General features: G+C 46.7%; 2 protein-coding genes across 2 annotated transcripts in view; one reads left to right on the forward strand and one right to left on the reverse strand.

The window, feature by feature from the left end:
- Window positions 1–27,784, reverse strand: part of LOC134983690 (zinc finger protein 585B-like) — a gene marked incomplete at its 5' end in the record, with an annotated part of 366,847 nt that overhangs the window by 121,127 nt on the left and 217,936 nt on the right. The window lies entirely within an intron of this gene.
- LOC134983685 (gastrula zinc finger protein XlCGF57.1-like) lies at window positions 18,557–20,485 on the forward strand. The gene has a single exon (XM_063949344.1). The coding sequence runs from the start codon at window positions 18,593–18,595 to the stop codon at window positions 20,483–20,485; it is 1,893 nt and encodes a 630-aa protein (XP_063805414.1). The 5' UTR covers window positions 18,557–18,592.

Below are 27,784 nucleotides of genomic sequence, written 5' to 3' on the forward strand. Positions count from 1 at the left end.
ACAGTACAACAGGAGATTACGTAGAAAGCCCTTTCGAAACAAGTGTGTCGATCCATCAGTGCATTCGGTTGTTGGGGAAAATGGTGGCGGCCTACGAGGCCATACAGTTTGGCAGGTTCCATGCCAGAGTTTTCCAGTAGGACCTGTTGGACAAATGGTCGGGTTCCCACCTACACATGCACCGAAAGATAATCCTGTCGTCAAAAGCTAGGATTTCACTCCTGTGGTGATTACACAGCTCTCACCTACTGGAGGTACGCAGATTCGGGATTCAGGACTGGCTCCTGGTGACCACGGATCCAAGTCTCCGAGGCGTGGGAACTGTCACTCAGGGAGAAAGCTTCCAAGGGAAATGGTCTAGTCAGGAAGCCTGCCTTCACATAAACGTGCTGGAATTGAGAGCCATTTACAACGGCTTTCAACAAGCGGTACATCTTCAAGATCATCCCATGCAGATCCAGTCGGACAATGTAACAGCAGTCGCGTACATAAACAGGCAGAGTGTAACGAAAAGCAGAGCGGCAATGGCAGAGGTGACGAAGATCCTCCTCTGGGCAGAAAGACATCTAAAGGCTCTGTCAGCAATTTTCATTCCAGGAGTAGACAACTGGGAAGCAGACTTCCTCAGCAGACATGATCTCCATCCAGGAGAGTGGGGCCTCCACCAAGAAGTCTTCGCAGAGGTGACAAGTCTTTGGGGAGTTCCTCAAGTAGACATGATGGCATCTCGTCTCAACAAGAAGCTTCAGAGATATTGTTCCAGGTCGAGAGAACCTCAAGCATTAGCGGTGGATGCGCTAGTGGCCCAGTGGGTTTTCCGGTCAGTGTATGTCTTCCCTCCACTTCCGCTGATCCCAAAAGGGCTCAGGATCATTAGAAGAACAGGAGTTCGAGCAATCTTCATTGCCGCAGACTGGCCAAGGAGGGCTTGGTGCCCAGATCTTCAGGAGTAGCTCATAGAAGATCCTCTTCCTCTTCGCGAGGACCTGTTACAGCAGGGGCCGTGCGTGTATCAAGACTTACCGCGGCTACGTTTGACGGCATGGCTGTTGAGCGGCGAATCCTAGCCCGAAAGGGTATTCCCAAGGAAGTCATCCCCACTCTTATTCAGGCCAGGAAAGGAGTAACGTTGAAACATTACCACCGTATTTGGAGAAAATATGTATCTTGGTGTGAATCCAAGAAGGCTCCTATGGAAGAGTTTCATTTGGGACGTTTTCTCCATTTTCTGCAGGTTGGTGTGGAGGCGGGCCTCCGAATACGATCAATCAAGGTCCAGATTTCGGCCTTGTCAGTGTTCTTCCAAAAACAATTGGCCTCTCTTCGAGAGGTTCAGACCTTCGTGAAATGGGTTCTGCACATCCAGCCTCCATTTGTGCCTCCAGTGGCACCATGGGACCTTAATGTGGTGTTGCAGTTCCTTCAATCAGATTGGTTTGAGCCTCTACAAGAGATAGAGTAGAAGTTTCTCATTTGGAAAGTGGTGATGCTTTTGGCATTGGCATCTCACAAGAGCCCTTACCTGATCTTCCATGAAGATAGGGCAGAGTTGAGAACTCGTCAACATTTTCTTCCAGAGGTGGTTTCATCTTTCCACATAAACCAACCTATTGTGGTGCCAGTAATTCCTGACACATTCACTGAGTCAAAGTATCTAGATGTGGTTAGGGCTTTGAAGATTTATGTTGCTAGAACAGCTAGAATACGGAAAACAGAGTCTTTGTCCTGTATGCTCCCAACAAAATTGGGTGTCCTGCTTCCAAGCAGACTATTGCATGCTGGATCAGAGGTACGATTCAGCAAGCTGGATTGCTGTTACCGAAGTCAGTGAAGGCCCATTCTACTAGGAAGGTGGTCTCCTCCTGGGGGGCTGCCCGGGGGGTCTCGGCATTGCAACTTTGTCGAGCAGCTACTTGGTCAGGGTCAAACACATTTGCTAAATTCTACAAGTTTGACACCGTGGCCGATGAAGACCTCAAGTTCGGTCAATCGGTGCTGCAGGGTCATCTGCACTCTCCCGCCCATACTGGAGCTTTGGTATAAACCCCATGGTCATGAAGTGGACCCCAGCATCCTCTAGGATTTATGAGAAAACAGGATTTCAGCTGCGGGGTACACTGGGCTCCACAAGGATTGGACAATGGGGTGTAGAGTAGGCTCTTGATCCGAGGCACCAACAGGCTCAAAGCTTTGACTGTTCCCAGAATGCACAGCACCGCCTCCTATATCACCGCGCCTCCCTGCACAGGAGCTCAGTTTTGTAAGTTGGTGCTGCAGTAACAGGCACTTAACAGAGGGGCTGCTCCAAGCAGCCCTGAGAAAAGGTTTTTATGAAAAGTGAAGACTTCAAGGGCAGCAGCGGTGGTAAATGTCTTGTGACATTCACTGCTGCAGCTCCAGCTCTCCCCAGCGGCGCTGTACACTCCCGAGCCCTGGTTGCCTGGTACCTACAGCGGAGGCTCCGGTTTTCTTCACGTTAGACACACACGGCTGGGGCTCTCCAGGATCGCGTGGCCGCGCTTCGGGAGGTGGTAAGTGGGTCCCGCTTGCGGGACCCTGTCTTTATCGCGATCCGGCGCGGTCAGTGGGAGGCGGGCCGTGCACGCTAGCGGTGGACACTTTGGCAGTACAGGCGATCCCACTAGATCACCAGGGCATGGGCGCAGGTCAGGTTTTCTCTCTAAACCGGTTTTTATATCGCCCACAGTACCCGGTGGTTTTGCCAGCAGAGGGGATAAGGCTTAGACCTGAAGGCCCTCCCCCAGCCCTAGGTCGCCATTTCCAGCAAGTGTTCCCACCCTGGAGCTGCATCTCTGTCTTTTCCTCACTCCCTATCAGTGTCTGCGGCGCCATTATCCCTCAGCTCACTGTTCCTGGGACTGCTTGGGCAAATCCTCCTATGTAAAGCCGCCTGGTTGTCAGCGCTGTGACTTTACATGACACTTAAGTATTCTACCTGCCTTTTTAGACCATGATAGTTAAGAAAGAGAGTGCATTTAGTCAGGGTTTTATAGTACAATTACCCTGTGATATACATCCATTTCTTACTGTGTAGTGTTATATCTATTGACTATTTAGCAATATAAACTAGTCCAGTGCAGTATTATTGTCAGTAATAACCTCTGCATTGTACAAACTGTGACTTTCTCTGGCTGGGTCCACAGGATTATCCACAGGATAATATTGGGATATGGTTGAGGGACAGCGGGAATGGCACCAACGCGGTCACAATCTTTCTGGCCTCCCAGGATGCATCGGGGCCTTCACCATATAGTCCCACCCACTGACTCAGTCAGATCAGTTTTTTGCTTGGTGCGGCAGGAAGCCTCATGGTCACAGAGCTGCTGTGAGAATAGCCTCAAGCTTTTATTATTTAATTTTTATAAACTTACTTGTTAATAGCGTCTTAAACGCATGCTAGAAAGAGTCGCTCCAACAACTCCTCACCGGGTCGCAACAACGCTTACCTTCGGGTATTAGTGCTGTCTCGACGGGCGTCTGTGTCGGATGTTCCAGCAGGTCCAGCAGACGTAACCAGGCTGTGGCCGGAGCATGGGGAGATGGCGAGTCTATGGACTTCCTCTTACTAGAGGGGTCAGGACACAGCTACGCTGAATTTGGTGGAGACTACAAACAGTGTGTTGATGCGCCGAACATCTTGAGTGCGACAGCGCTACGCTCTAGGGATCATAGGCGCCAGGCCTATGTAGAGGCCACGATCCTTACAGTTTAAGTCAACAGGGGGATTCAGACGCTCTCCTGGCCGCCCCTCCTCCGAGTTCATGACCAGTTTCCGCACGTCTCTCGTTTCATGAACTGAATGACCTCACTTCCGGCTCAGACGCTACCACGAGGGTACTCGGTCGCAACTTAGACGCTGCGGTTGTGTACACTAGAGATCCCGCCTAGACAGAGTCGCAGGCCTTAGCGTCTGCATACACGTGGAAGTCACTGAGCGTCCGTGTCCGCAGGAGCGACTGTGTCAGTTATCAGTTATATAAGAGCGGTAGTGTACATCAGTAGCGTCTGAATCCACTCAGCGTCTTGCGAGCGCATTTGCTTGGATACGGAAGTGTGGTGAGTCTCCCTGTATCCCGCTCTCTGAAGGCAGGGTATACAGTACTAAAAATTCCTTCTACTTCTTAGTATGCATTGTTAAGTTTTAGCACCTATTGCATATGAGACCTGTATATTACTGTGTTTTCTGCATGTTATGTTGGAAAAGAACCAGTTAAAAACAGAAGTACAATTTTCCTACTTATGTATAAGTTGTTATGGAGGTTGTATTCTCATATGACAATGTCTAATGCTTTAACATGTGACTGACTGCTAGTATGCGTGCTGACTTTTCTGTGTCATGTCAGTCCTGTTCTGACCCTCTGTAGTCATAACATAACATAATATATTATTACCATGTCTGTGAGCGGCAAAAGTGATGAGGAGAATTTATCAAGCACTCCTACAGCCCTAACATGCTTATCTTATAAGACAGGGTAATTTATGTGGATCAATTAGTCACTTATGAGGGCTTGTGTGCGAACTGTTTTGCTTTTCAGCAAAGTAAAAAACAGGAGTTGGTTCAACCACCAACAGAGCCACCTTGGAATATGGTCGCAAAGACTCTGTCTTCAATAGCGGACAGGTTAGCTCCGGTAGCACCACCTCAAGGGTTAGATTACACTATGAACCCATACATGCAGCTCCCTTCCTACGGCTTGGTTCCAGTAGCCTCTATAAGCAACCATGGGGCAGGTAAGACTAAGACTGATACGTCTATGTGGCAGACTACATAAGATGATACAACAGATGATGATACAGTATATTCAAATACTCCGTATGATGATCAGTCGCAGAGTTTTAGTTCAGAGGATGTAGCTGAACTTTTTGATGCTGTGAAGGCTGTTCTCTCTTTGGAAGAGCCAGCTAAAACAGTGTTAAAATCTAAAGCACCTGTGTTTAAACGAACAAAATCAGTGAAAACTGAATTCCCAGCGTCAGACGAACTGACAGAAATGATGGATGAGTCTTGGGCGACGCCCAGTAAGAAATATAAGATTCCAAAAAGATGGAATTCTTATTATCCATTTCCAGCTGCGGATTGTTCGAAAAGAGAAGTTCCTCCAAAAGTAGATGCACATGTTCTGCGATTGTGCATAAATCTGCTTTACCACTGTCATCTACCTCGCTAAATGATGTCACAGACAGAAGGGTAGATAGTTTTTGGAAACATTTATTTTCTCTAGTAGGAGCAGTGGTAAGACCTGCTATGGCTTCGGCCTGGGTAGCAAAGGCAATGGGCGAATGGATAGAGGAACTAGAAATGACATCTCTTCTCCTACTTCGGAGCAAGAGTACCTTTTAAGCCGTTTGAGACAATCTGCCCAATACTTAGAACAAGCAGCAATTGATATGGGTACAGTTGCTTCTAAAGCTTCAGCCTTGACAGTAGCCGCTCGCAGAACAGTTTGGCTACGTACCTGGAAAGCAGATGCGGAATCCAAGAAAGAATTGGAAGCATTGCCTTTCGTTGGTAATATATTGTTTGGGAAACCATTTTCTGATATCCTAAAATCAGAGGCTGAATCAAAGAAGGTCAGATTTCCGGCTATTTATAACCCTAAGTCCAAAGGTTTAAAGTTTTGCTCATTTCGTTGGCAAAGTAAAGCGAAAGCTAAAGAGGAGTCTAAGCAACCCCAGTTCAAAACCAGGGGTAGGAAGCAGTGGGCTAGCAAAAAGCCAGCTTCCAAGCCTGAACAGAAACCATCAGCCTGAAGAGACAGGCCTCCGCCTAGAGGATTCCATGGTTGGGGGCCGACTCCTTCATTTTGCACACATATGGCAACAGTCAACAACAGATGCTTGGGTGCAGAAGGTGGTATCTCAGGGGAATGGGTTCCCATTCAGGAGGCAGCCTCCTCAAAGATTTTTTTGCACCAGCCCGTCTCGTATAGAGTCGAAGGCCAATGCCCTGCAAGAAGCAGTCCAAAAATTACTGCAGTCTGGTGTGATTGTCCCAGTACCTCCATCACAAAGGGGACAGGGGTTTTACTCCAATCTATTTCTGATCCAGAAGCCAAGTGGGTCATATCGACCAATTCTCAATCTAAAAATGTTAAACAAATACATTTGGATCCCGAAGTTCCACATGGAGACGTTGCGCTCCATAATGTTGGCCATGGAACCGGGAGATTACATGGTATCTCTGGGTGTACGGGATGCTTACCTACATGTGCCTATAGCACTGTCTCATCAGTGTTACCTCAGGTTTGCCATCCTCCAGGAACATTTTCAGTTCCAAGCTCTGCCCTTCAGGCTAGCAACAGCACCCAGGGTGTTTACCAAGATCATGGTGGTTATGGCAGCTTGTCTGCGCAAACAGGGGATAAGAATATTCCCATACCTCAACGACCTGTTAATCTTAGCACATTTGCAAAATTTACTTTTGAGCCATCTTCAACAGACAATAGTTTGTCTACAGAGACTTGGGTGGCTCATAAATTGGGAAAAGTAGTCTCTGAATCCATTACAGCGGATGGTTCATTTGGGGGCCATATTGGATTCAGACCTACAGAGAGTTTTCTTACCAGAGAAAAAGATGGTCAAGGTGCAGGTCATGACTCAGGAAGCGTTGCACACCCAGACAATATCAGTCCATGCATCAATGCGACTGTTGGGTCTGATGGTATCAACCTTCGACATGGTGAAATATGTGCAATTCCACTCCAGACCATTACAGCACCTTATTCTGACCAAATGGAACGGAAATCATCAGACGATAAAAAAGCAGATGATAAAGTTTCCAGTAAATGTAAAAAGGTCTCTAGCGTGGTGGCTACAGACAGACCATTTAAACAAGGGGAGACCCTTTTGGATAAAAGAGTGGCAAGTCCTGACAACAGATGCCAGACAATGCGACAGCAGTTGCGTACCTCAATCATCAAGGAGGAACTCACAGCAAAAGATTGATGGAGGAAGTAACTCCCATTCTAAGATGAGCAGAACTCAATCTCCCAGCATTGTCAGCGGTGTTTTGTCCCAGGTGTTCTGAACTGGGAAGCGGATTTTCTCAGTCGACACATCATTCAGGAAACCGAATGGGCATTACACCCAGAAGTGTTTCAGACAATAGCGAACAGATGGAGTCTACCAGAGATAGACCTCATGGCGTCTCGTCTAAACAACAAAGTTCTGAAGTACGGATCAAGAACCAAGGATCCCGGAGCGGTCCTTGTAGATGCACTGTCAGTAGAATGGAAATTTAATCTGGCATATCTGTTCCCTCCAATATCTCTGTTACCCAGAGTAGTGAGAAAAATAAAGCAAGCAAAGGGAGCAATAATTCTAATAGCTCCAGCTTGGCTAAGAAGTAATTGGTACACAGATCTACTGAGAATGTCCGTGGAAGCACCAATACTGCTCCCTCAACGTCCAGATCTGCTAATGCAGGGTCCTTGTTGTCACAGTCATCTGGATCGTCTATCTTTGACGGCGTGGCTGTTGAAACCTCTATCCTAAAAGCTAGAGGATTTTTTAAACAAGTAATCCAAACTATGCTCCGAGCAAGAAAGCCTTCTTCAGCTCGTGTATATTAGAATATGGCAAGCCTATATTCATTGGTGTACTGAAAAAAGTTTGAATCCGAGATCTTTTAAAGTATCCAGGATTTTGGATTTCCTTCAAGCAGGATTGGAAAAAGGTTTGAAAGTAGCTTCCTTGAGAGTTCAAGTATCAGCATTAACTGTATGGTTTCAGCGAAAGATTGATGATTTACAGGATGTACATACTTTCTTTCAGGGAGTGGTACATATTCAACCTTCATTTGTTCCTCCTGCAGCTCCCTGGGATTTGAATTTAGTTCTTGAATTCCTCCAGGGACCTCCGTTTGAACCACTTAAGAGAGCAGATCTTAAATGGTTAACAGCTAAAGTACTTTTTCTACTGGCAATGGCGTCAGCCAGAAGAGAGTCAGATTTAGAAGCATTATCATGTAAGTCTCCTTTCCTAAGTTTTTTTACAGACAGAGCAGTTCTTAGAACTAGATCTGGTTATCTTCCGAAGGTGGTGTCAAAGTTTCACCTTAATAAAGAGATTGTAGTCCCAGCTTTTCAGGTATCGGGACTTTCTGCGGGAGAAGCGTCGCTGGATGTAGTCCGAGCTTTAAGAATCTACATAGATCGTACTAGTGCCATCAGAAAAACAGATTCTCTCTTCATCCTCTACGGATTTCATAGAAGAGGATGGCCTGCTAGTAAACCGTAGTGATGAGCGGGTTCGGTTTTACTCGGTTTTACTCGGTTCTTAAAACGGCATCTTATTGGCTATCCAAAACACGTGACATCGGTGAGCCAATAAGATGCCGTTTTGAGAACCGAGTAAAACCGAACCCGCTCATCACTAGTAAACAGACGCTCGCAAGATGGGTCCGAATGGTAATATCAGAAGCTTATTCTCATGCAGATCTCCCTACTCCGGCTAATGTCTCTGCTCACTCTACACGTAAGGTAGGTCCTTCATGGGCAGCACAACAGGGTGCTTCAGCAGAACAGATTTGTAAGGCAGCCACATGGTCTTCCATAAACACATTCATCAGACATTATGCCTTGGATACTTTTGACTCTCATGATGCAGACTTCGGGCGAAAGGTCCTCCTGTGTAATCAGGAGTGTCCCAACCACTAAAACTGGCTTTGGGAATCCCAATGTTATCCTGTGGATAACCTGTGGACCCAGCCTGAGAAATAGACATTATGGTAAGAACTTACCGTGGATAACGTAATTTCTTTTATATCAACAGGTATCCACAGGGATCCCACCCTGACGCACCTGATTTGAGGATCTTAACAATCATTAAACCTCTTCCCTCTTGTATGGAAGGGTGTGCATGTGTGTTCTTATCGCCTAAATAGGTTTCTACCTGATGCTCCTGCCTAATCGCTGTGGAAAGAACTGATTTGACTGAGTGAGTGGGCGGGATTATACGGTGAAGCCCCGATGCATCCTGGGAGGCCAGAAAGCTTGTGACTGTTTGGTGCCATTTCCGCTGTCGCTCCGGCATATCCCAATGTTATCCTGTGGATACCTGTGGACATAAGAGAAATTACGTTATCAACGGTAAGTTCTTACCATAACGTCTATTTCTCATACGTCCTAGAGGATGCTGGGGTCATCATAGAAACATGGGGTTATACCAAAGCTCTAGAACGGGCGGGAGAGTGCGGATGACTCTGCAGCACCGATTGAACAACTGAAGGTCTTCATCGGCCAAGGTGTCAAACTTGTAGAACTTTGCAAATGTGTTTGACTCAGACTAAATAGCTGCTCGGCAAAGTTGCAAAGCCGAGGCCCCCCCGGGCAGCCACCCAGGACGAGCCCATCTTTCTAGTAGAATGGGCTTTCACCGATTCCGGTAACGGCAATCCAGCCGTGGAATGAGCATGCTGAATCGTGTTACAGATCCAGCGTGCAATGGTCTGCTTGGAAGCAGGACACCCAACCTTGTTGGGAGCATACAGGACAAACAGAGCCTCTGTTTTCCTAATCTGAGCCGTTCTGGCGAAATAAATCTTCAAAGCTCTGACCACATCCAGAGATTTTGACTCAGCGAAAGGCGTCCGTAGCCACAAGCACCACAATAGGTTAGTTCATGTGGAAAGAGGAAACCACTTTCGGTAGAAATTGTTGACGTGTCCTCAATTCAGCTCTATTTTTATGGAAGATCATATAAGGGCCCTTGTGAGACAAGGCCGCTAACTCAGACACCCGCCTTGCAGATGCCAAGGCCAACAGGATGACCACTTTCCAAGTGAGGAATTTCAACTCCACCTTCCGTAAAGGTTCAAATCAATGTGATTGAAGGACCTGCAACACCACATTAAGATCCCATGGTGCCACTGGAGGCACAAATGGAGGTTGGATGTGCAACATTCCTTTTACGAAAGTCTGAACTTCTGGAAGGGAGGCCAATTGTTTCTGAAATAAAACCGATAAGGCCGAAATCTGTTCCTTAATTGAGCCCTATTTTAGGCCCGCATTCACACCTGCTTGTAGAAAATGGGGAAAATGTCCTAGTCGAAACTCTTCCGTAGGAGCCCCCTTGGATTCACACCAAGAAACATATTTTCTCCAAATACGGTGGTAATGTTTAGACGTTACCTTTTCTGGCCTGAATAAGTGTGGGAATGACTTCACTGGGAATACCCTTACGGGCTAGGATTTTGCGCTCAACCGCCATGCCGTCAAACGTAGCCGCGGTAAGTCCTGATACACGCACGGCCCCTGTTGTAACAGGCCCTTAACTCCAGAATATTTATGTGGAAACAAGTTTCCTGACTTGACCATCTTCCTTGGAAGTTTTCTCCCATTGTGACTGCCCCCTAGCCTCGGAGGCTTGCAACCGTGGTCACTAGGATTCAGTCCTGTATCCCGAACCTGCGCCCCTCTAGGAGGTTAGAGCTGTGCAGCCACCACAGGAGTGATATCCTGGTCTTGGAAGACAGGATTATCCTCCGGTGTAGGTGGGACCTGGACCACTTGTCCAACAGGTCCCACTGGAACACTCTGCATGGAACCTGCCAAACTGAATGGCCTCTTAGGCCGCAACCATCTTCCCCAGCAACCGAATGCATTAATGGATTGACATTCTTGCTGGTTTCAGAATTAGTTTGACCAGACTCTGAAGTTCCAGAGCCTTGTCCACTGGAAGAAATACTCTCTGTAGTTCTGTGTCCAATATTCCCAAAAACGACAACTGCGTCATCGGCATCAACTGTGATTTTGGCAAATTTAGGAGCCAACCATGTTGCTGAAGAACTGTCAGGGAGAGTGCAACGTTTTGCACCAACTGGTCCCTGGATCTCGCCTTTATCAGGAGATCGTCTAAGTATGGGGTAATCGTGACTCCTTGCTTGCGAAGGAGAACCATCATCACCGCCATCACTTTCGTGAAAATCCTCGGAGCCGTGGACAGACCAAACGGCAACGTCTGAAATTGGTAATGACAATCCTGTATTGCAAACCTCAGGTAAGCCTGATGCGGAGGATAAATGGGAACATGTAAGTAGGCATGTTTTATGTCCACCGACACCATAAAATCCCCTTCCTCCAGACTGGAGATCACTGCTCGGAGAGACTCCATCTTCAATTTGAATTTCTTTAGGTAGAAATTTAGGGATTTCAGGTTTAGGATTGGTCTGACCAAACCGTCCGGCTTCGGGACCACAAACAGGCTCGAATAAAAGCCTTCTCCCTGTTGTGACAGGGGAACCCTGACGATAACTTGATTTTGACACAACTTTTGTATTGCGTCGCAAACTACCTCCCTGTCCGGAAGAGAAGCTGGTAAGGCCGATTTTAAAAAACGGCGAGGGGGAACGTCTTGAAACTCCAGCTTCTACCCTTGGGATACTATTTGTAAAACCCATGGGTCTAGGTCTGAACGAACCCAAAACTGACTGAAGAGTTTGAGACGTGCCCCCACCGGTGCGGACTCCCGCATATGAGCCCCAACGTCATGCGGTTGAATTAGCAGAAGCCTGGGAGGACTTCTGCTCCTGGGAGCCTGACAAGGCTGGTGATCATTTACCTCTTCCCCTTCCTCTAGTAGCAAGGAAGGAAGAACCTCGGCCCTTCCTGTATTTATTGGGCCGAAAGGACTGCATCTGATAGTGATGCTTTTTCTTTTGTTGTGGAGGAACATAAGGTAAAAAGCATGACTTACCCGCGGTAAATTATCAAGGCCGTCACCAAATAAAGCCATACCTTTATATGGTAGAGATTCCATACTTTTCTTGGAATCGGCATCAGCATTCCATTGGTGTATCCACAACACTCGTCTAGCTAAGACTGCCGTGGCATTGGCCTTAGATCCCAAAAGACCAATATCTCTCGCAGCTTCCTTAAGGTAGGCTGCAGAGTCCTTGATATAACCCAGCATCATGAGTATCTACATCAGAAGACAAGTTGTCTGCCCACTTTTCGATAGCACTACTTACCCACGCAGACGCAATGACAGGTCTGAGTAGCGTACCTGTGGTCGCATAAATGGACTTTAACGTAGTTTCTTGTTTACGAACCGCAGGATCCTTAAGGGCCGCCGTGGCAGGTGACGGAAGAGCCACCTTTTTAGACAAATGTGACAGGGCCTTGTCCACGGTGGGGGGTGACTCCCACTTTTCCCTATCCGCCGAGGGAAACGGATAAGCTACCGTAATTCTTTTTGGAATCTCAAACTTTTTGTCAGGAGCTTCACAGAGGTTTTCAAATAGCGTGTTCAGTTCATGAGAGGGAGGAAACGTTACATCAGGTTTCCTTTCCTTATACATACAGACCCTTTTATCAGAGACAGCCGGTCCTCAGTGATATGTAATACCCCTTTAACAGCCACAATTATGTACTGAATGCTTTATGCCAATTTTGGGTCTAATCTGGAATCGCTATAGTCGACACTGGAATCAGTGTCTGTGTCGATATCAGTGTCTGCCAATTGGGCCAGTGTACGTTTCTGTGACCCTGAGGGGACCTGACTTTGCAGTAACATATCTTCTGCAGATTTCTTCCATGCCTGTGTCTGAGACTCAGACTTATCTAGCCTCTTGCTAATAAGAGCCACATTAGCATTCAAGGTGTTCAACACATTTATCCAATCCGACGTCGCCGGTGCCGACAGGGTCACCCCCGCAGCCGTTTGTGCCTCCTCTTGGGAAGAGCCTTCAGCCTCAGACATGTCGACACATGTGCACCAAACACCCACAGACACACCGGGCATATAGGGGACAGACCCACAGTAAAGCCTGTCAGAGAGACACAGAGGGGATTTGCCAGTTCACACCCCAGCGTCCAATCAGCAGTTCTGAAGCGCCCAATAAACGCCAAATAAGCGCTTTTTATATAAAGTATATTGCTCCAAATTTAGCCAGTGACCCCCCCCCCCCCCCCTGTTTTGCGCCCTGATACCTGTCAGTGTGAAGGAAGGACCAGCGTCTCTGCAGCCTGATGGAGAGAAAATGGCGTCGAGTGAGCTGTGAGGACGAAGCTTCGCCCCCTTAATGGGGCGCTTCAGTACCGCTTCTTGTATGATTATAATGGCGGGGGTTTTGGGACAGTACCTCTGCACTAATGTCCCCTCTTGCCAGATGTCCACTGAGGATTTATTAGATGCCCAGGACGCCCCCCCCCCCCCCCGCGCACCCTGTAGTGCTGCATGTGGGAGCTTGGCGCGCAGCGTCCGCACGCTGCAGTACCTCAGATAAATGCCGTCACTGAAGTCTTCTTTTCTTCATCTACTCACCTGTCTTCTGACTTCTGGCTCTGAAAGGGGGTGACGGCGGGCTGCGGGTGTGAGCATCTAGGCATACCCAGCGATCAGCACCCTCAGGAGCTAATGGTGTCCTGTAGCCAGAAGCAGAGCCCTTGAGCTCACTGGAAGTGGGTGATACTCCTCTCCCCTAAGTCCCACGAAGCAGGGAGTCTGTTGCCAGCCTCCCTGAACATAAAAAACCTAACATAAGTCTTGTCAGAGAAACTCTGTAGAGCTCCCTGCAGTGCGTCCAGTCTCACTGGGCACAATTATAAAACGAGTCTGGAGGAGGGGCATAGAGGGAGGAGCCAGTTCACACCCTTTCAAAGTCTTAAAGTTCCCATGTCTCCTGCGGATCCCGTCTATACCCCATGGTTCTATGATGACCCTAGCATCCTCTAGGACGTATGAGAAAATATATTTTCCATACCTCGTTGATCTTTTAATCCTGACACAGATGCAGGAGTTGCTCTTATGTAATCTGCGACAGACAATAACATGTCTGCAGAACCATGGGTGGCTCATAAATTGGGAAAAATTGTTTCTGGTTCCGTCACAACAGATGACTCATTTGGGGCTGGTACTGGATTCAGGTCTTCAGAGAGTAAGTTTAAATCTGAACAAGATATCCAAGGTTCACTCAAGGATTCAGGACTTGTTACACAGTGAAATGGTATCCATTCACGCAGCAATGCGGGTGATGGATTTGATGGTATCAACGTTCGACATGGTGGAGTATTCACAATTCCACTCAAGGCCTCTGCAGCTTCTGATTCTTGCCAAATGGCATGGGTTGCAACAGACAATAAAAACACAGACCCTGTCTCTTACAATAGAAGTAAGAAGGTCATTAGCCCGGTGGCTACAGACATCCCATCTGGACAAGGGTAGACCCCTTTGGATATCAGATTGGGAAATTCTGATGATAGATTCCAGTCTTCAGGGCTGGGGAGCAGTGTCAGAAATGTGTTTTCAGGGGCAATGGACCAGGGAAGAAAGTTGCCTGCCAATAAACATATTGGAACTTTGGGCCATATATATGGCACTGATTCAGGCAAAGGACATTTTTCGGAGAAAACCAGTCCAGATCTGCTCAGGCAATGCAACGGCAGTAGCGTACCTCAACCATCAGGGAGGAACTCGAAGCCGCAAAGCGATGGAGGAGGTAAGTCACATACTAAAGTGGGCAGAACTTCATCATCCAGCCTTGTCCACAGTGTTCGTACTGGGAGTCCTAAACTGGGAAGCGGACTTTCTCAGTCGACACGCCATTCAGGAAAATGAATGGTCTCTACACCCGGAGGTCTTCCAGACGCTAGTAGACAAGTGGGGGTTTCCAGAGATAGATCTCATTGCATCCCATCTGAACAACAAAGTTTTTGCTTATGGGGCAAGAACAAAGGATCCCAGAGCGATCTTTGTGGATGCCCTGTCGGTCCCATGGGACTTTCATCTGGTTTATGTGTTTCCTTCAATCACCCTATTACCCATGGTGGTGAGAAAGATAAAGCAAGGGAAAAGTGCCGTGATACTAATAGCTCCGGCTTGACCCAGGAGACATTGATACACAGATCTGCTGAGTATGTCGATGGGTGTTCCACTTCTGTTCCCTCAACATCCAGATCTACTGATGCAGGGTCCTTGTTATCACAGACATCTGGATCGACTGTCTTTGATGGCGTGGCTCTTGAAACATCTATCCTGAAGTCAAGAGGATTCTCACAACAGGTAATTCAGACTATGCTCAGAGCAAGGAAACCTTCCTCAGCTTGCATTTATCACCGAATATGGAAAACCTATATTCATTGGTGCAGTGAATTGAAAATGGACCCTAAGGCTTTCAGAGTTTCCAGGGTCTTAGCATTCCTTCAGGCTGTAATGGATAAAGGTTTGAAGGTGGCTTCCTTGAGAGTGCAAGTGTTGGCATTGACTGTATGGTTCCAAAAGAAAATTGCCAATTTACAGGATGTGCGTACTTTTTTCCAGGGAATGCTGCACATTCAACTTTTTTTGTTCCTCCTACAGTGCCTTGGGACTTAAGTCTAGTCCTGAAAGCCCTTCAAGTTGCCTCATTTGAACCACTTAATAAAGTGGATCTTAAATGGTTGACAGCTAAAGTTCTCTTTCTACTTGCTATTGCCTCAGCTAGAAGAGATTCAGATTTAGGGGCATTGTTATGTCGCTCTCCTTTTCTGATATTTCATCCAGATAGAACGGTTCTCAGAACTAAATCTGGATATCTTGCTATGGTGGTGACTAAATTCCGCTTTAAGGAAGAAATTGTTGTACCAACTTTTCAAGGGCCAGGTCTTTCTGTGGGAGATGCATCTTTGGATGTAGTCAGGGCTTTAAGGATCAACGTGGATCGTACCAGTGCCATCAGAAAGACAGATTTTCTCTTTGTTTTCTACGGATTTCACAAGAGAGGATGGCCTGCTGACAAGCAAACACTAGCGAGGTGGCTTAGAATGACGATTTCAGAAGCATATTCTCAAGCTGATCTCCCTAATCCAGCTAGTGTCTCTGCTCACTCTACTCGTAAGGTAGGTCCGTCGTGGGCAGCACAACGTGGTGCTTCAGCGGAACACATATGTAAGGCAGCCACACGGTCTTCCATTAACACATTCATTAGACATTATGCCTTTGATACCTTTGCCTCAGGATGCTGCATTCGGGCGAAGGATTCTCCTTTCCAGTCTGGAGCGTCCCCTTCACTAAATTGCTTTGGGAAATCCCATTGTTATCCTGTGGATAACTGTGGACCCTGCCAGAGAAATATACGTTATGGTAAGTCCACAGGATCCATAGGGATCCCACCCTGACTCACCTGATCTGAGGATCCTTTTACTCACTGGCCTCTTCCTTCTTGTACGGAAGGGTGTGCATGTGTGTTCTTATCGCCTCATTAAGGCTCTCTATGATGCTCCAGCCTTGAGCTTTGGAATACAACTGATTTGCCTGAGCAAGGAGGCGGGGATATATGGACGGGACCCGTTGCAAGCTGGGAGGCTGTCGCTTCATCATATCCCATTGTTATTTTGTGGATCCTGTGGACTTAGGAAGAATACTGATATCAACGGTAAGTTCTTACCATAACGTATATTCCCTTGGGTGGAATAGACGCCTTTTGGCCAGCGTCACAGGAGAAATATCCGGAAATAGCTGCATATTATCCAGGCACTCAGCTGTGGATGAGGAAGACAAAGCAGCCTGTAGGATACGTTCTTTAATATGAAGAAAGCAGAGTGTCCCTCGGAGCTTGGATAGGGGCCTGTTTGGACTTTGGGAGCCTATGGATCTTATCAATAAGAAGGTCCGCAGCAGAAGCCTTCGATGAAAGTTTCTGACAAGAGGACCGTGGCATAATCATAAAGCTCAGCATTTGTAACAGAATCTGGAACGCCCATTATTCTGATATTATTTCTCCGAGACCAGTCTTCTAAATCAATGACTTTATCACGAATAGAGACCAGGTCTTCCTGAAGGGTGTCATGAGCTGAGATCAGATCTTTGTGAGACACAACAATCTCTTTCATCTTAGTCTGTACGAGTGCCAATCTCCCTGATATCAGACCTCAAAGCTTAAACCTGATGTAATGCAACGCAAATAACACAGTAATAACCGATAAATTCCACTAGAGGTCAGCGTGATACAGACGTGAAGCTCTCGACACAGAGAGACACAAATGGCAAAATATATTCAGTGGATAAATCCACAAAATAACACACTGTGAGGTTGTAATCAGAGTGTAATGAGCTGTACTCAGACGATACTTGATACTGGGCTCTGCATGTAGACTGAGAGGAAGTAGATGATAGTGGTACCATATAAATAGAAGGTAGTTTCACCTCCAGTTTAGTGTAGTGACCCCGGTCCAACCGTCAGGACACTTATTTAGCAGTTTATATCAATTTTACACATTATTGAAGGCAGAAGGCAAAGCATGCGATGGCCGGGTACCAGGATCCAAAATGGCAGCCACCTCACCTCCCAATATCACCGCAGGGCTCCGGTGACTGTGGGCAGACCCTTCTGTCCTCAGTAGTAACGGGAGCTGCGCACCTGTGTTAGCAGGAGAGTAAGTGCTCCCGCCTGAGCCAAAAGCGCCTCCAAGTCAGGTGGCCGGAGCGTGCAGGAAAGACTAGGCACACTTAGCCCCAGAATACAGCCAGTGGCTTCAGCGGCGTCACTAGGCTGCGGTAATGAACAGTGCGCGGAGCGAGCAGCTTTAGGGCAGTAGGAGTGGTGGAATTAATAGATTGGGTCTTGGTCCCAGCGGCGGCTGAGAGCTATCAGGTAGGGTAGATAAGAAGCCACTTAGTGAGGAGAGCTCCAGAAAGCACGTCTGGATGGACTCAGGCCATGCCCCTCTTATTTATTATTTTATATACTAACAGGGGTGACAGGTGTGGTACAGCCCTGCAAAGACAGATCCAATCTCTTTCTCATCAGACTCTGCTGTCTTCCCTGCACTCTCACTCAGATGTTCACTGCTGCCAGTAGCACACGTATGAGAAGCAGAAGTATGGCGGCAGCTGTATAGATTCTGATATGTAATTCTCTGTATCATACTTACTGTGCACACCATCATCCTTATTACTATTGAGAGTATAGAGGTGAGACACTGATGATAGGGGTGTAACAGGGTATTATAACCTAGCAGATGATGATGATGATGATGATGATTGCAGTGTATTATATGGTGTATTGCATGTAAAATTCCTTGTTCCACACCTACTCTGCTATAGCAATATACCTTATATAAGGGTGAGTAACACATGTACAGGCTTACCAGTGTATGAGCACACACATAAAGGAATGCTACCTTACCAATGCTTCCAGGAGTAACGTTAGGAGACATTTCTCTGATCCATCAGCTCATATGACTGATGTTATTGTTCATCTAGAATCTCCAATTCATACGATATGTTTCCCATCCATTGTTTTACATTGGTGCTGACATAGGACTTGCCGAGGGACTACGTCTCCATTTATACTTCATGGTTCGTTACCAGTACAAGAGAGAGCTATATCTAAGTCTTATTATAATATTACATTTGTTATTGTGAGTGTTCTCACGAGGGTGGACACAATGATAATCTGAGACACAATATTATAAAGCCTTCATTAAAAGTTATGTTTTATTATACACACACATTTACAATTAAGTGTCCCAGAGAGTCGTCTTCTCCTATTGTTTACAAGATTAATATTGTTACAGAAAATGTCACATTTCCATAATGTATTTTATTTCCAGCAGGTGGACACACAAGCAGGAATATCTCAGAAGGACATCTAATGTTATCCCCGGATTGTGACATAAAAGATAATGACAGTAGACAGGATTCTCCAGGAGATAACCCCATTACCCCAATTATACATCTAGCTCTATCAGCTGAGCCCTCTGATCCTGGGAAATGTTCTCCTGATCACTCTGATATTGGTGCATCTGTTACAGCTCTGACAGTAGATACAGTGTTTCCCTGTTCTATAGATGCCAAATGTTTTACACAGAACACAAAGCCTATTAACCCACACACAGGTAAGGCAGTTGAGAGGCCACTGATATGTTCTGAGTGTGGGAAATGTTTTACATACAAATCACAGCTTGTTATACATCAGAAAAGTCACACAGGTGAGAGGCCATTTTCTTGCTCTGAGTGTGGGAAATGTTTTGCACAGAAATCACATCTTATTAATCATGAGAGAAGTCACACAGGTGAGAGGCCATTTTCTTGCTCTGAGTGTGGGAAATGTTTTGCATGGAAATCACATCTTGTTATACATCAGAAAAGTCACACAGGCGAGAGGCCATTTTCTTGCTCTGAGTGTGGGAAATGTTTTGCACGGAAATCACATCTTGTTATACATCAGAAAAGTCACACAGGCGAGAGGGCATTTTCTTGCTCTGAGTGTGGGAAATGTTTTGCACAGAAATCACATCTTATTAATCATGAGAGAAGTCACACAGGTGAGAGGCCATTTTCTTGCTCTGAGTGTGGGAAATGTTTTGCACTCAAATCAGATCTTGTTAGACATCAGAGAAGTCACACAGGTGAGAAGCCGTTTTCTTGCTCTGAGTGTGGGAAATATTTTGCATGGAAATCACATCTTGTTATACATCAGAAAAGTCACACAGGCGAGAGGCCATTTTCTTGCTCTGAGTGTGGGAAATGTTTTGCACGGAAATCACATCTTGTTATACATCAGAAAAGTCACACAGGCGAGAGGGCATTTTCTTGCTCTGAGTGTGGGAAATGTTTTGCACTCAAATCAGAACTTGTTAGACATCAGAGAAGTCACACAGGTGAGAAGCCATTTTCTTGCTCGGAGTGTGGGAAATGTTTTGCACAGAAATCACATCTTATTAATCATGAGAGAAGTCACACAGGTGAGAAGCCATTTTCTTGCTCGGAGTGTGGGAAATGTTTTGCACAGAAATCACATCTTATTAATCATGAGAGAAGTCACACAGGTGAGAAGCCATTTTCTTGCTCGGAGTGTGGGAAATGTTTTGCACTCAAATCAGATCTTGTTAGACATCAGAGAAGTCACACTGGTGAGAAGCCATTTTTTTGCTCTGAGTGTGGGAAATGTTTTGCACTCAAATCAGAACTTGTTAGACATCAGAGAAGTCACACAGGTGAGAAGCCATTTTCTTGCTCGGAGTGTGGGAAATGTTTTGCACAGAAATCACATCTTATTAATCATGAGAGAAGTCACACAGGTGAGAGGCCATTTTCTTGCTCTGAGTGTGGGAAATGTTTTGCACTCAAATCAGATCTTGTTAGACATCAGAGAAGTCACACTGGTGAGAAGCCATTTTTTTGCTCTGAGTGTGGGAAATGTTTTGCACTCAAATCAGAACTTGTTAGACATCAGAGAAGTCACACAGGTGAGAAGCCATTTTCTTGCTCGGAGTGTGGGAAATGTTTTGCACAGAAATCACATCTTATTAATCATGAGAGAAGTCACACAGGTGAGAAGCCATTTTCTTGCTCGGAGTGTGGGAAATGTTTTGCACAGAAATCACATCTTATTAATCATGAGAGAAGTCACACAGGTGAGAGGCCATTTTCTTGCTCTGAGTGTGGGAAATGTTTTGCACTCAAATCAATCTTCTTATACATCTCAGAAGTCACACAGGTAAGAATCCATTTTCTTGCTCTGAGTGTGGGAAATGTTGTCTAACAAGATGTGATTTACTTACACATCACAGAAGTCACACAGGTGAGAAGCCATTTCTATACTCTGAGAAATAAATCATCTCTTGTTGCACACAATAGGCATCACTCAGGTGAGGAACCATTTTAATCTTCTGGAGTATACTTATCATTGCCATGCGTTGTTCTTCAAGGTTCTTATCCTATCCTATGCTTTTTGCAATATACATGCTACTGGTGGGTGAAATAATCTTCACACCACGTACAGCAATATATGCTTTATGGCAGGCATGTCCAAACTGCGGCCCTCCAGCTGTTGAGAAACTACACATCCCAGCATGCCCTGACACAGCTGTAGCATTCTCTGACAGCAAATCTGTGTCAGGGCATGCTGGGATATGTAGTTTCACAACAGCTGGAGGGCCGCAGTTTGGATATGCCTGCTTTATGGGGTGCTAGGCTGTGTGCACATAGCATATGAGCAGCAACCACAATTTGGGACAGCACCTTTAAGCGTATTTTCTTCTAAAACACACTTACGGGACATATTATGAAAGATCTATTTCTGGAAATAGTTATCATGGTAACACATGCCAGGTGATTTTTAATGGTTGTTGAAATTAGGAAAAATGTTAGATGACATGTATACGTGAATTTTACATAGTGAAAGTAGTTTGTTGTTAAAAAATAATAATATTTTGTCTTGAATAAAACCAGATGGTTATTTATTATACAGGCGTCTTCATTCATATATGCGCCATCTAGTATTATAGCGCCAGTAGTCATCTTTTCTTTCTGAAATAACCAGATGTCATGCCCTCATCTACCACTGCTATGCAGATGACCTGTTCTTTTCTCCGGGTACTGAGTACCCAGTACCAATCCTAAATGGTTGTCTAGCTGAGCTCCAGGTGTGGGTGATGCCAGTTGGCTGTGACTCAGTCCTTGTGAAACAGGTCCATATGGTAGAAGTTCACCAACAAAGGGCAGGGCTACAGCTCAGCTTTACCTACCAACCAGACTTACCACATAACACCCATTCTCTGTTCCTTTCACCGGCTGCCTATAAGATGGTGACTATTACATAATCTTACTGACTCTCCCAGTCCTACATGACCAGGGTCCATGTACCAGAAGCAGCTTCTGCCTCATTACTGACTTACTGTAGGCCTCTATTACATAATCTTACTGACTCTCCCAGCCCTACATGACCAGGGTCCATGTACCAGAAGCAGCTTCTGCCTCCTTACTGACTTACTGTAGGCCCCTATTACACAATCTTACTGACTCTCCCAGCCCTACATGACCAGGGTCCATGTACCAGAAGCAGCTTCTGCCTCCTTACTGACTTACTGTAGGGCCCTATTACATAATCTTACTGACTCTCCCAGCCCTACATGACCAGGGTCCATGTACCAGAAGCAGCTTCTGCCTCCTTACTGACTTAATGTAGGCCCCTATTACATAATCTTACTGACTCTCCCAGCCCTACATGACCAGGGTCCATGTACCAGAAGCAGCTTCTGCCTCCTTACTGACTTACTGTAGGCCCTATTACATAATCTTACTGACTCTCCCAGCCCTACATGACCAGGGTCCATGTACCAGAAGCAGCTTCTGCCTCCTTACTGACTTACTGTAGGCCCCTATTACACAATCTTACTGACTCTCCCAGCCCTACATGACCAGGGTCCATGTACCAGAAGCAGCTTCTGCCTCCTTACTGACTTACTGTAGGGCCCTATTACATAATCTTACTGACTCTCCCAGCCCTACATGACCAGGGTCCATGTACCAGAAGCAGCTTCTGCCTCCTTACTGACTTAATGTAGGCCCCTATTACATAATCTTACTGACTCTCCCAGCCCTACATGACCAGGGTCCATGTACCAGAAGCAGCTTCTGCCTCCTTACTGACTTACTGTAGGCCCTATTACATAATCTTACTGACTCTCCCAGCCCTACATGACCAGGGTCCATGTACCAGAAGCAGCTTCTGCCTCCTTACTGACTTACTGTAGGCCCCTATTACACAATCTTACTGACTCTCCCAGCCCTACATGACCAGGGTCCATGTACCAGAAGCCGCTTCTGCCTCCTTACTGACTTACTGTAGGCCCCTATAATACAATCTTACTGACTCTCCCAGCCCTACATGACCAGGGTCCATGTACCAGAAGCATCTTCTGCCTCCTTACTGACTTAATGTAGGCCCCTATTACATAATCTTACTGATTTACTGTAGTCCCCTATTACATAATCTTACTGACTCTCCCAGTCCTACATGACCAGGGTCCATGTACCAGAAGCAGCTTCTGCCTCCTTACTGACTTACTGTAGGGCCCTATTACATAATCTTACTGACTCTCCCAGCCCTACATGACCAGGGTCCATGTACCAGAAGCAGCTTCTGCCTCCTTACTGACTTACTGTAGTCCCCTATTACATAATCTTACTGACTCTCCCAGCCCTACATGACCAGGGTCCATGTACCAGAAGCAGCTTCTGCCTCCTTACTGACTTACTGTAGTCCCCTATTACATAATCTTACTGACTCTCCCAGCCCTACATGACCAGGGTCCATGTACAGAAGCATCTTCTGCCTCCTTACTGACTTAATGTAGGCCCCTATTACACACTCTTACTGACTCTCCCAGGCCTACATGACCAGGGTCCATGTACCAGAAGCAGCTTCTGCCTCCTTACTGACTTACTGTAGTCCCCTATTACATAATCTTACTGACTCTCCCAGCCCTACATGACCAGGGTCCATGTACCAGAAGCATCTTCTGCCTCCTTACTGATTTAATGTAGGCCCATATTACACACTCTTACTGACTCTCCCAGCCCTACATGACCAGGGTCCATGTACCAGAAGCAGCTTCTGCCTCCTTACTGACTTACTGTAGTCCCCTATTACATAATCTTACTGACTCTCCCAGCCCTACATGACCAAGGTCCATGTACCAGAAGCAGCTTCTGCTTCCTTACTGACTTACTGTAGTCCCCTATTACATAATCTTACTGACTCTCCCAGCCCTACATGACCAGGGTCCATGTACCAGAAGCATCTTCTGCCTCCTTACTGACTTAATGTAGGCCCCTATTACACACTCTTACTGACTCTCCCAGCCCTACATGACCAGGGTCCATGTACCAGAAGCAGCTTCTGCCTCCTTACTGACATACTGTAGGCCCCTATAATACAATCTTACTGACTCTCCCAGCCCTACATGACCAGGGTCCATGTACCAGAAGCCTCTTCTGCCTCCTTACTGACTTAATGTAGGCCCCTATTACACAATCTTACTGACTCTCCCAGCCCTACATGACCAGGGTCCATGTACCAGAAGCAGCTTCTGCCTCCTTACTGACTTACTGTAGGGCCCTATTACATAATCTTACTGACTCTCCCAGCCCTACATGACCAGGGTCCATGTACCAGAAGCAGCTTCTGCCTCCTTACTGACTTACTGTAGTCCCCTATTACATAATCTTACTGACTCTCCCAGCCCTACATGACCAGGGTCCATGTACCAGAAGCATCTTCTGCCTCCTTACTGACTTAATGTAGGCCCCTATTACATAATCTTACTGACTTACTGTAGTCCCCTATTACATAATCTTACTGACTCTCCCAGCCCTACATGACCAGGGTCCATGTACCAGAAGCAGCTTCTGCCTCCTTACTGACTTACTGTAGTCCCCTATTACATAATCTTACTGACTCTCCCAGCCCTACATGACCAGGGTCCATGTACCAGAAGCAGCTTCTGCCTTCTTACTGACTTACTGTAGGCACCTATTACATAATCTTACTGACTCCCAGCCCTACATGACCAGGGTCCATGTACCAGAAGCAGTTTCTGCCTCCTTACTGACTTACTGTAGGCCCCTATTACATAATCTTACTGAATCTCCCAGCCCTACATGACCAGGGTCTATGTACCAGAAGCAGCTTCTGCCTCCTTACTGTAGTCCCCTATTACACACTCTTACTGACTCTCCCAGCCCTACATGACCAGGGTCCATGTACCAGAAGCAGCTTCTGCCTCCTTACTGACTTACTGTAGGCATCCTATTACATAATCTTACAGACTCTCCCAGCCCTACATGACCGGGGTCCATGTACCAGAAGCAGCTTCTGCCTCCTTACTGACTTACTGTAGGCCCCTATTACATAATCTTACTGACTCTCCCAGCCCTACATGACCAGGGTCCATGTACCAGAAGCAGCTTCTGCCTCCTTACTGACTTACTGTAGGCCCCTATTACATAATCTTACTGACTCTCCCAGCCCTACATGACCAGGGTCCATGTACCAGAAGCAGCTTCTGCCTCCTTACTGACTTACTGTAGGCCCCTATTACATAATCTTACTGACTCTCCCAGCCCTACATGACCAGGGTCCATGTACCAGAAGCAGCTTCTGCCTCCTTACTGACTTACTGTAGCGCCCTATTACAGAATCTTACTGACTCTCCCAGCCCTACATGACCAGGGTCCATGTACCAGAAGCAGCTTCTGCCTCCTTACTGACTTACTGTAGGCCCCTATTACATAATCTTACTGACTCTCCCAGCCCTACATGACCAGGGTCCATGTACCAGAAGCAGCTTCTGCCTCCTTACTGACTTACTGTAGGCCCCTATTACAGAATCTTACTGACTCTCCCAGCCCTACATGACCAAGGTCCATGTACCAGAAGCAGCTTCTGCCTCCTTACTGACTTAATGTAGGCCCCTATTACATAATCTTACTGACTCTCCCAGCCCTACATGACCAGGGTCCATGTACCAGAAGCAGCTTCTGCCTCCTAACTGACTTACTGTAGGCCCCTATAATACAATCTTACTGACTCTCCCAGCCCTACATGACCAGGGTTCATGTACCAGAAGCATCTTCTGCCTCCTTACTGACTTACTGTAGTCCCCTATTACATAATCTTACTGACTCTCCCAGCCCTACATGACCAGGGTCCATGTACCAGAAGCAGCTTCTGCCTCCTTACTGACTTACTGTAGGCACCTATTACATAATCTTACTGACTCCCAGCCCTACATGACCAGGGTCCATGTACCAGAAGCAGTTTCTGCCTCCTTACTGACTTAATGTAGGCCCCTATTACATAATCTTACTGACTCTCCCAGCCCTACATGACCAGGGTCCATGTACCAGAAGCAGCTTCTGCCTCCTTACTGACTTACTGTAGGGTCCTATTACATAATCTTACTGACTCTCCCAGCCCTACATGACCAGGGTCCATGTACCAGAAGCAGCTTCTGCCTCCTTACTGACTTACTGTAGGCACCTATTACATAATCTTACTGACTCTTCCACCCCTACATGACCAGGGTCCATGTACCAGAAGCAGCTTCTGCCTCTTTACTGACTTACTGTAGGCATCCTATTACATAATCTTACTGACTCTCCCAGCCCTACATGACCAGGGTCCATGTACCAGAAGCAGCTTCTGCCTCCTTACTGACTTACTGTAGGGTCCTATTACATAATCTTACTGACTCTCCCAGCCCTACATGACCAGGGTCCATGTACCAGAAGCAGCTTCTGCCTCCTTACTGACTTACTGTAGGCACCTATTACATAATCTTACTGACTCTTCCACCCCTACATGACCAGGGTCCATGTACCAGAAGCAGCTTCTGCCTCTTTACTGACTTACTGTAGGCATCCTATTACACAATCTTACTGACTCTCCCAGCCCTACATGACCAGGGTCCATGTACCAGAAGCAGCTTCTGCCTCCTTACTGACTTACTGTAGGCCCCTATTACATAATCTTACTGACTCTCCCAGCCCTACATGACCAGGGTCCATGTACCAGAAGCAGCTTCTGCCTCCTTACTGACTTACTGTAGGCATCTATTACATAATCTTACTGACTCTCCCACCCCTACATGACCAGGGTCCATGTACCAGAAGCAGCTTCTGCCTCCTTACTGACTTACTGTAGGCCCCTATTGTCACAACTGAGGGCCTGAGCTGACGGGAGGCAGCCTCAGTTGTAGAGGCTGAGTTGTAGTGAAACCTGGAAGGTTGTATCAGACCCCTGGACATGTAAGTTACATGTAGGAAGATTGCCCGAAGGCGTGACCACGACAATTAAGATAAAAGTCAATGATGTTTATTAACAAACTCCATGCAACACAGCAGTAATAAAAGAAATACGTAAGATCAGCAATAACATATCACAGTTCCTGGGTACTACAGGGTGGCCACAGGGCTCTGGTTGTATGGGTACAGTTCTTATTGTCCTAGATGGAAAGTCCTTACCAGGCCCGACTGTAGTAGTGGGAATAACCCAGGATCGTACCAGCTGATGTTCTTCGGGAAGCTGGACTGCTGAAGATGAAGTGGCTGCTGTGGGTACTGGTTGGAACCAGTCAGATGTAGACACGGAGTGAGTGCTGGGTGGAACCAGCTAAATGATATATGAAGCTTGAGAGCGATGAAATACAAATGAAATATGAAGCTTGAGAGCGATAAAATAATAATACCGGTGCTTTAAGGGAAGCTGATCTCTGCTGGAAGCTGAGTGCTGGAAGCAGGTGAATCTGTAGCTGGAAATGAAGTAGTCACAGAGGACTGCAGAGTCAGGCTGCACCGCAGGTGGTAGGCTGGAGTGGGTCTCTTTAGTAGAAGCTTGGAGACAAGAGCTGGAAACCTGGAAAACAACCACAGGAGAGAGACTGGAGCTAGGTTTGACAACCAAAGCACTGACGCCTTCCTTGCTCAGGCACAGGATACTTATACCTGCAGCAAGGAAGGGATTGGCTAAGCAATTATGCAGATTCCAGGGGAACACCGGATTGGTAGAGATTGAACATGTGACAGAAACCAACATGGCTGCGCCCATGTTGGTACTTGGAGGGAAAGTTGGTTTGGAAATCCATGTGAAAACTTAGCAGCAATGGCGGCGCCGGCCGCAGAGGACAGGAGACGCCAGATTGACAACGCATACTGGAACCACGCGGACAACAGCGGAGGCCGCGGCTGGCATGAGACGCCACTCTGACAACCTGTATACTGGAACACAGGAATGGCGGCGGAGGCCGCGGAGGATGGCAGACGCCATTCAGATGGTAACCATGGCGCCGCTGTGACAGCGTCTCAGAGTGACAGGATAGGGATGCAGAATGTGGACATCAGTATTACAGATGAAATCCGGCCCTGGAACGCTGAGCCAGCTTCAGGAGGCATCTAAACGGCAGGTAATGGCGCCCAGATACCCGGATCGTGACAGCACCCCCCCCTTTTAGGAGTGGCCCCAGGACACTTCTTAGGCTTCTGAGGAAACTTAGAGTGG

This window comes from Pseudophryne corroboree (assembly GCF_028390025.1).
Source record: "Pseudophryne corroboree isolate aPseCor3 chromosome 3 unlocalized genomic scaffold, aPseCor3.hap2 SUPER_3_unloc_21, whole genome shotgun sequence".
In the NCBI taxonomy this organism is placed as follows: domain Eukaryota; kingdom Metazoa; phylum Chordata; class Amphibia; order Anura; family Myobatrachidae; genus Pseudophryne; species Pseudophryne corroboree.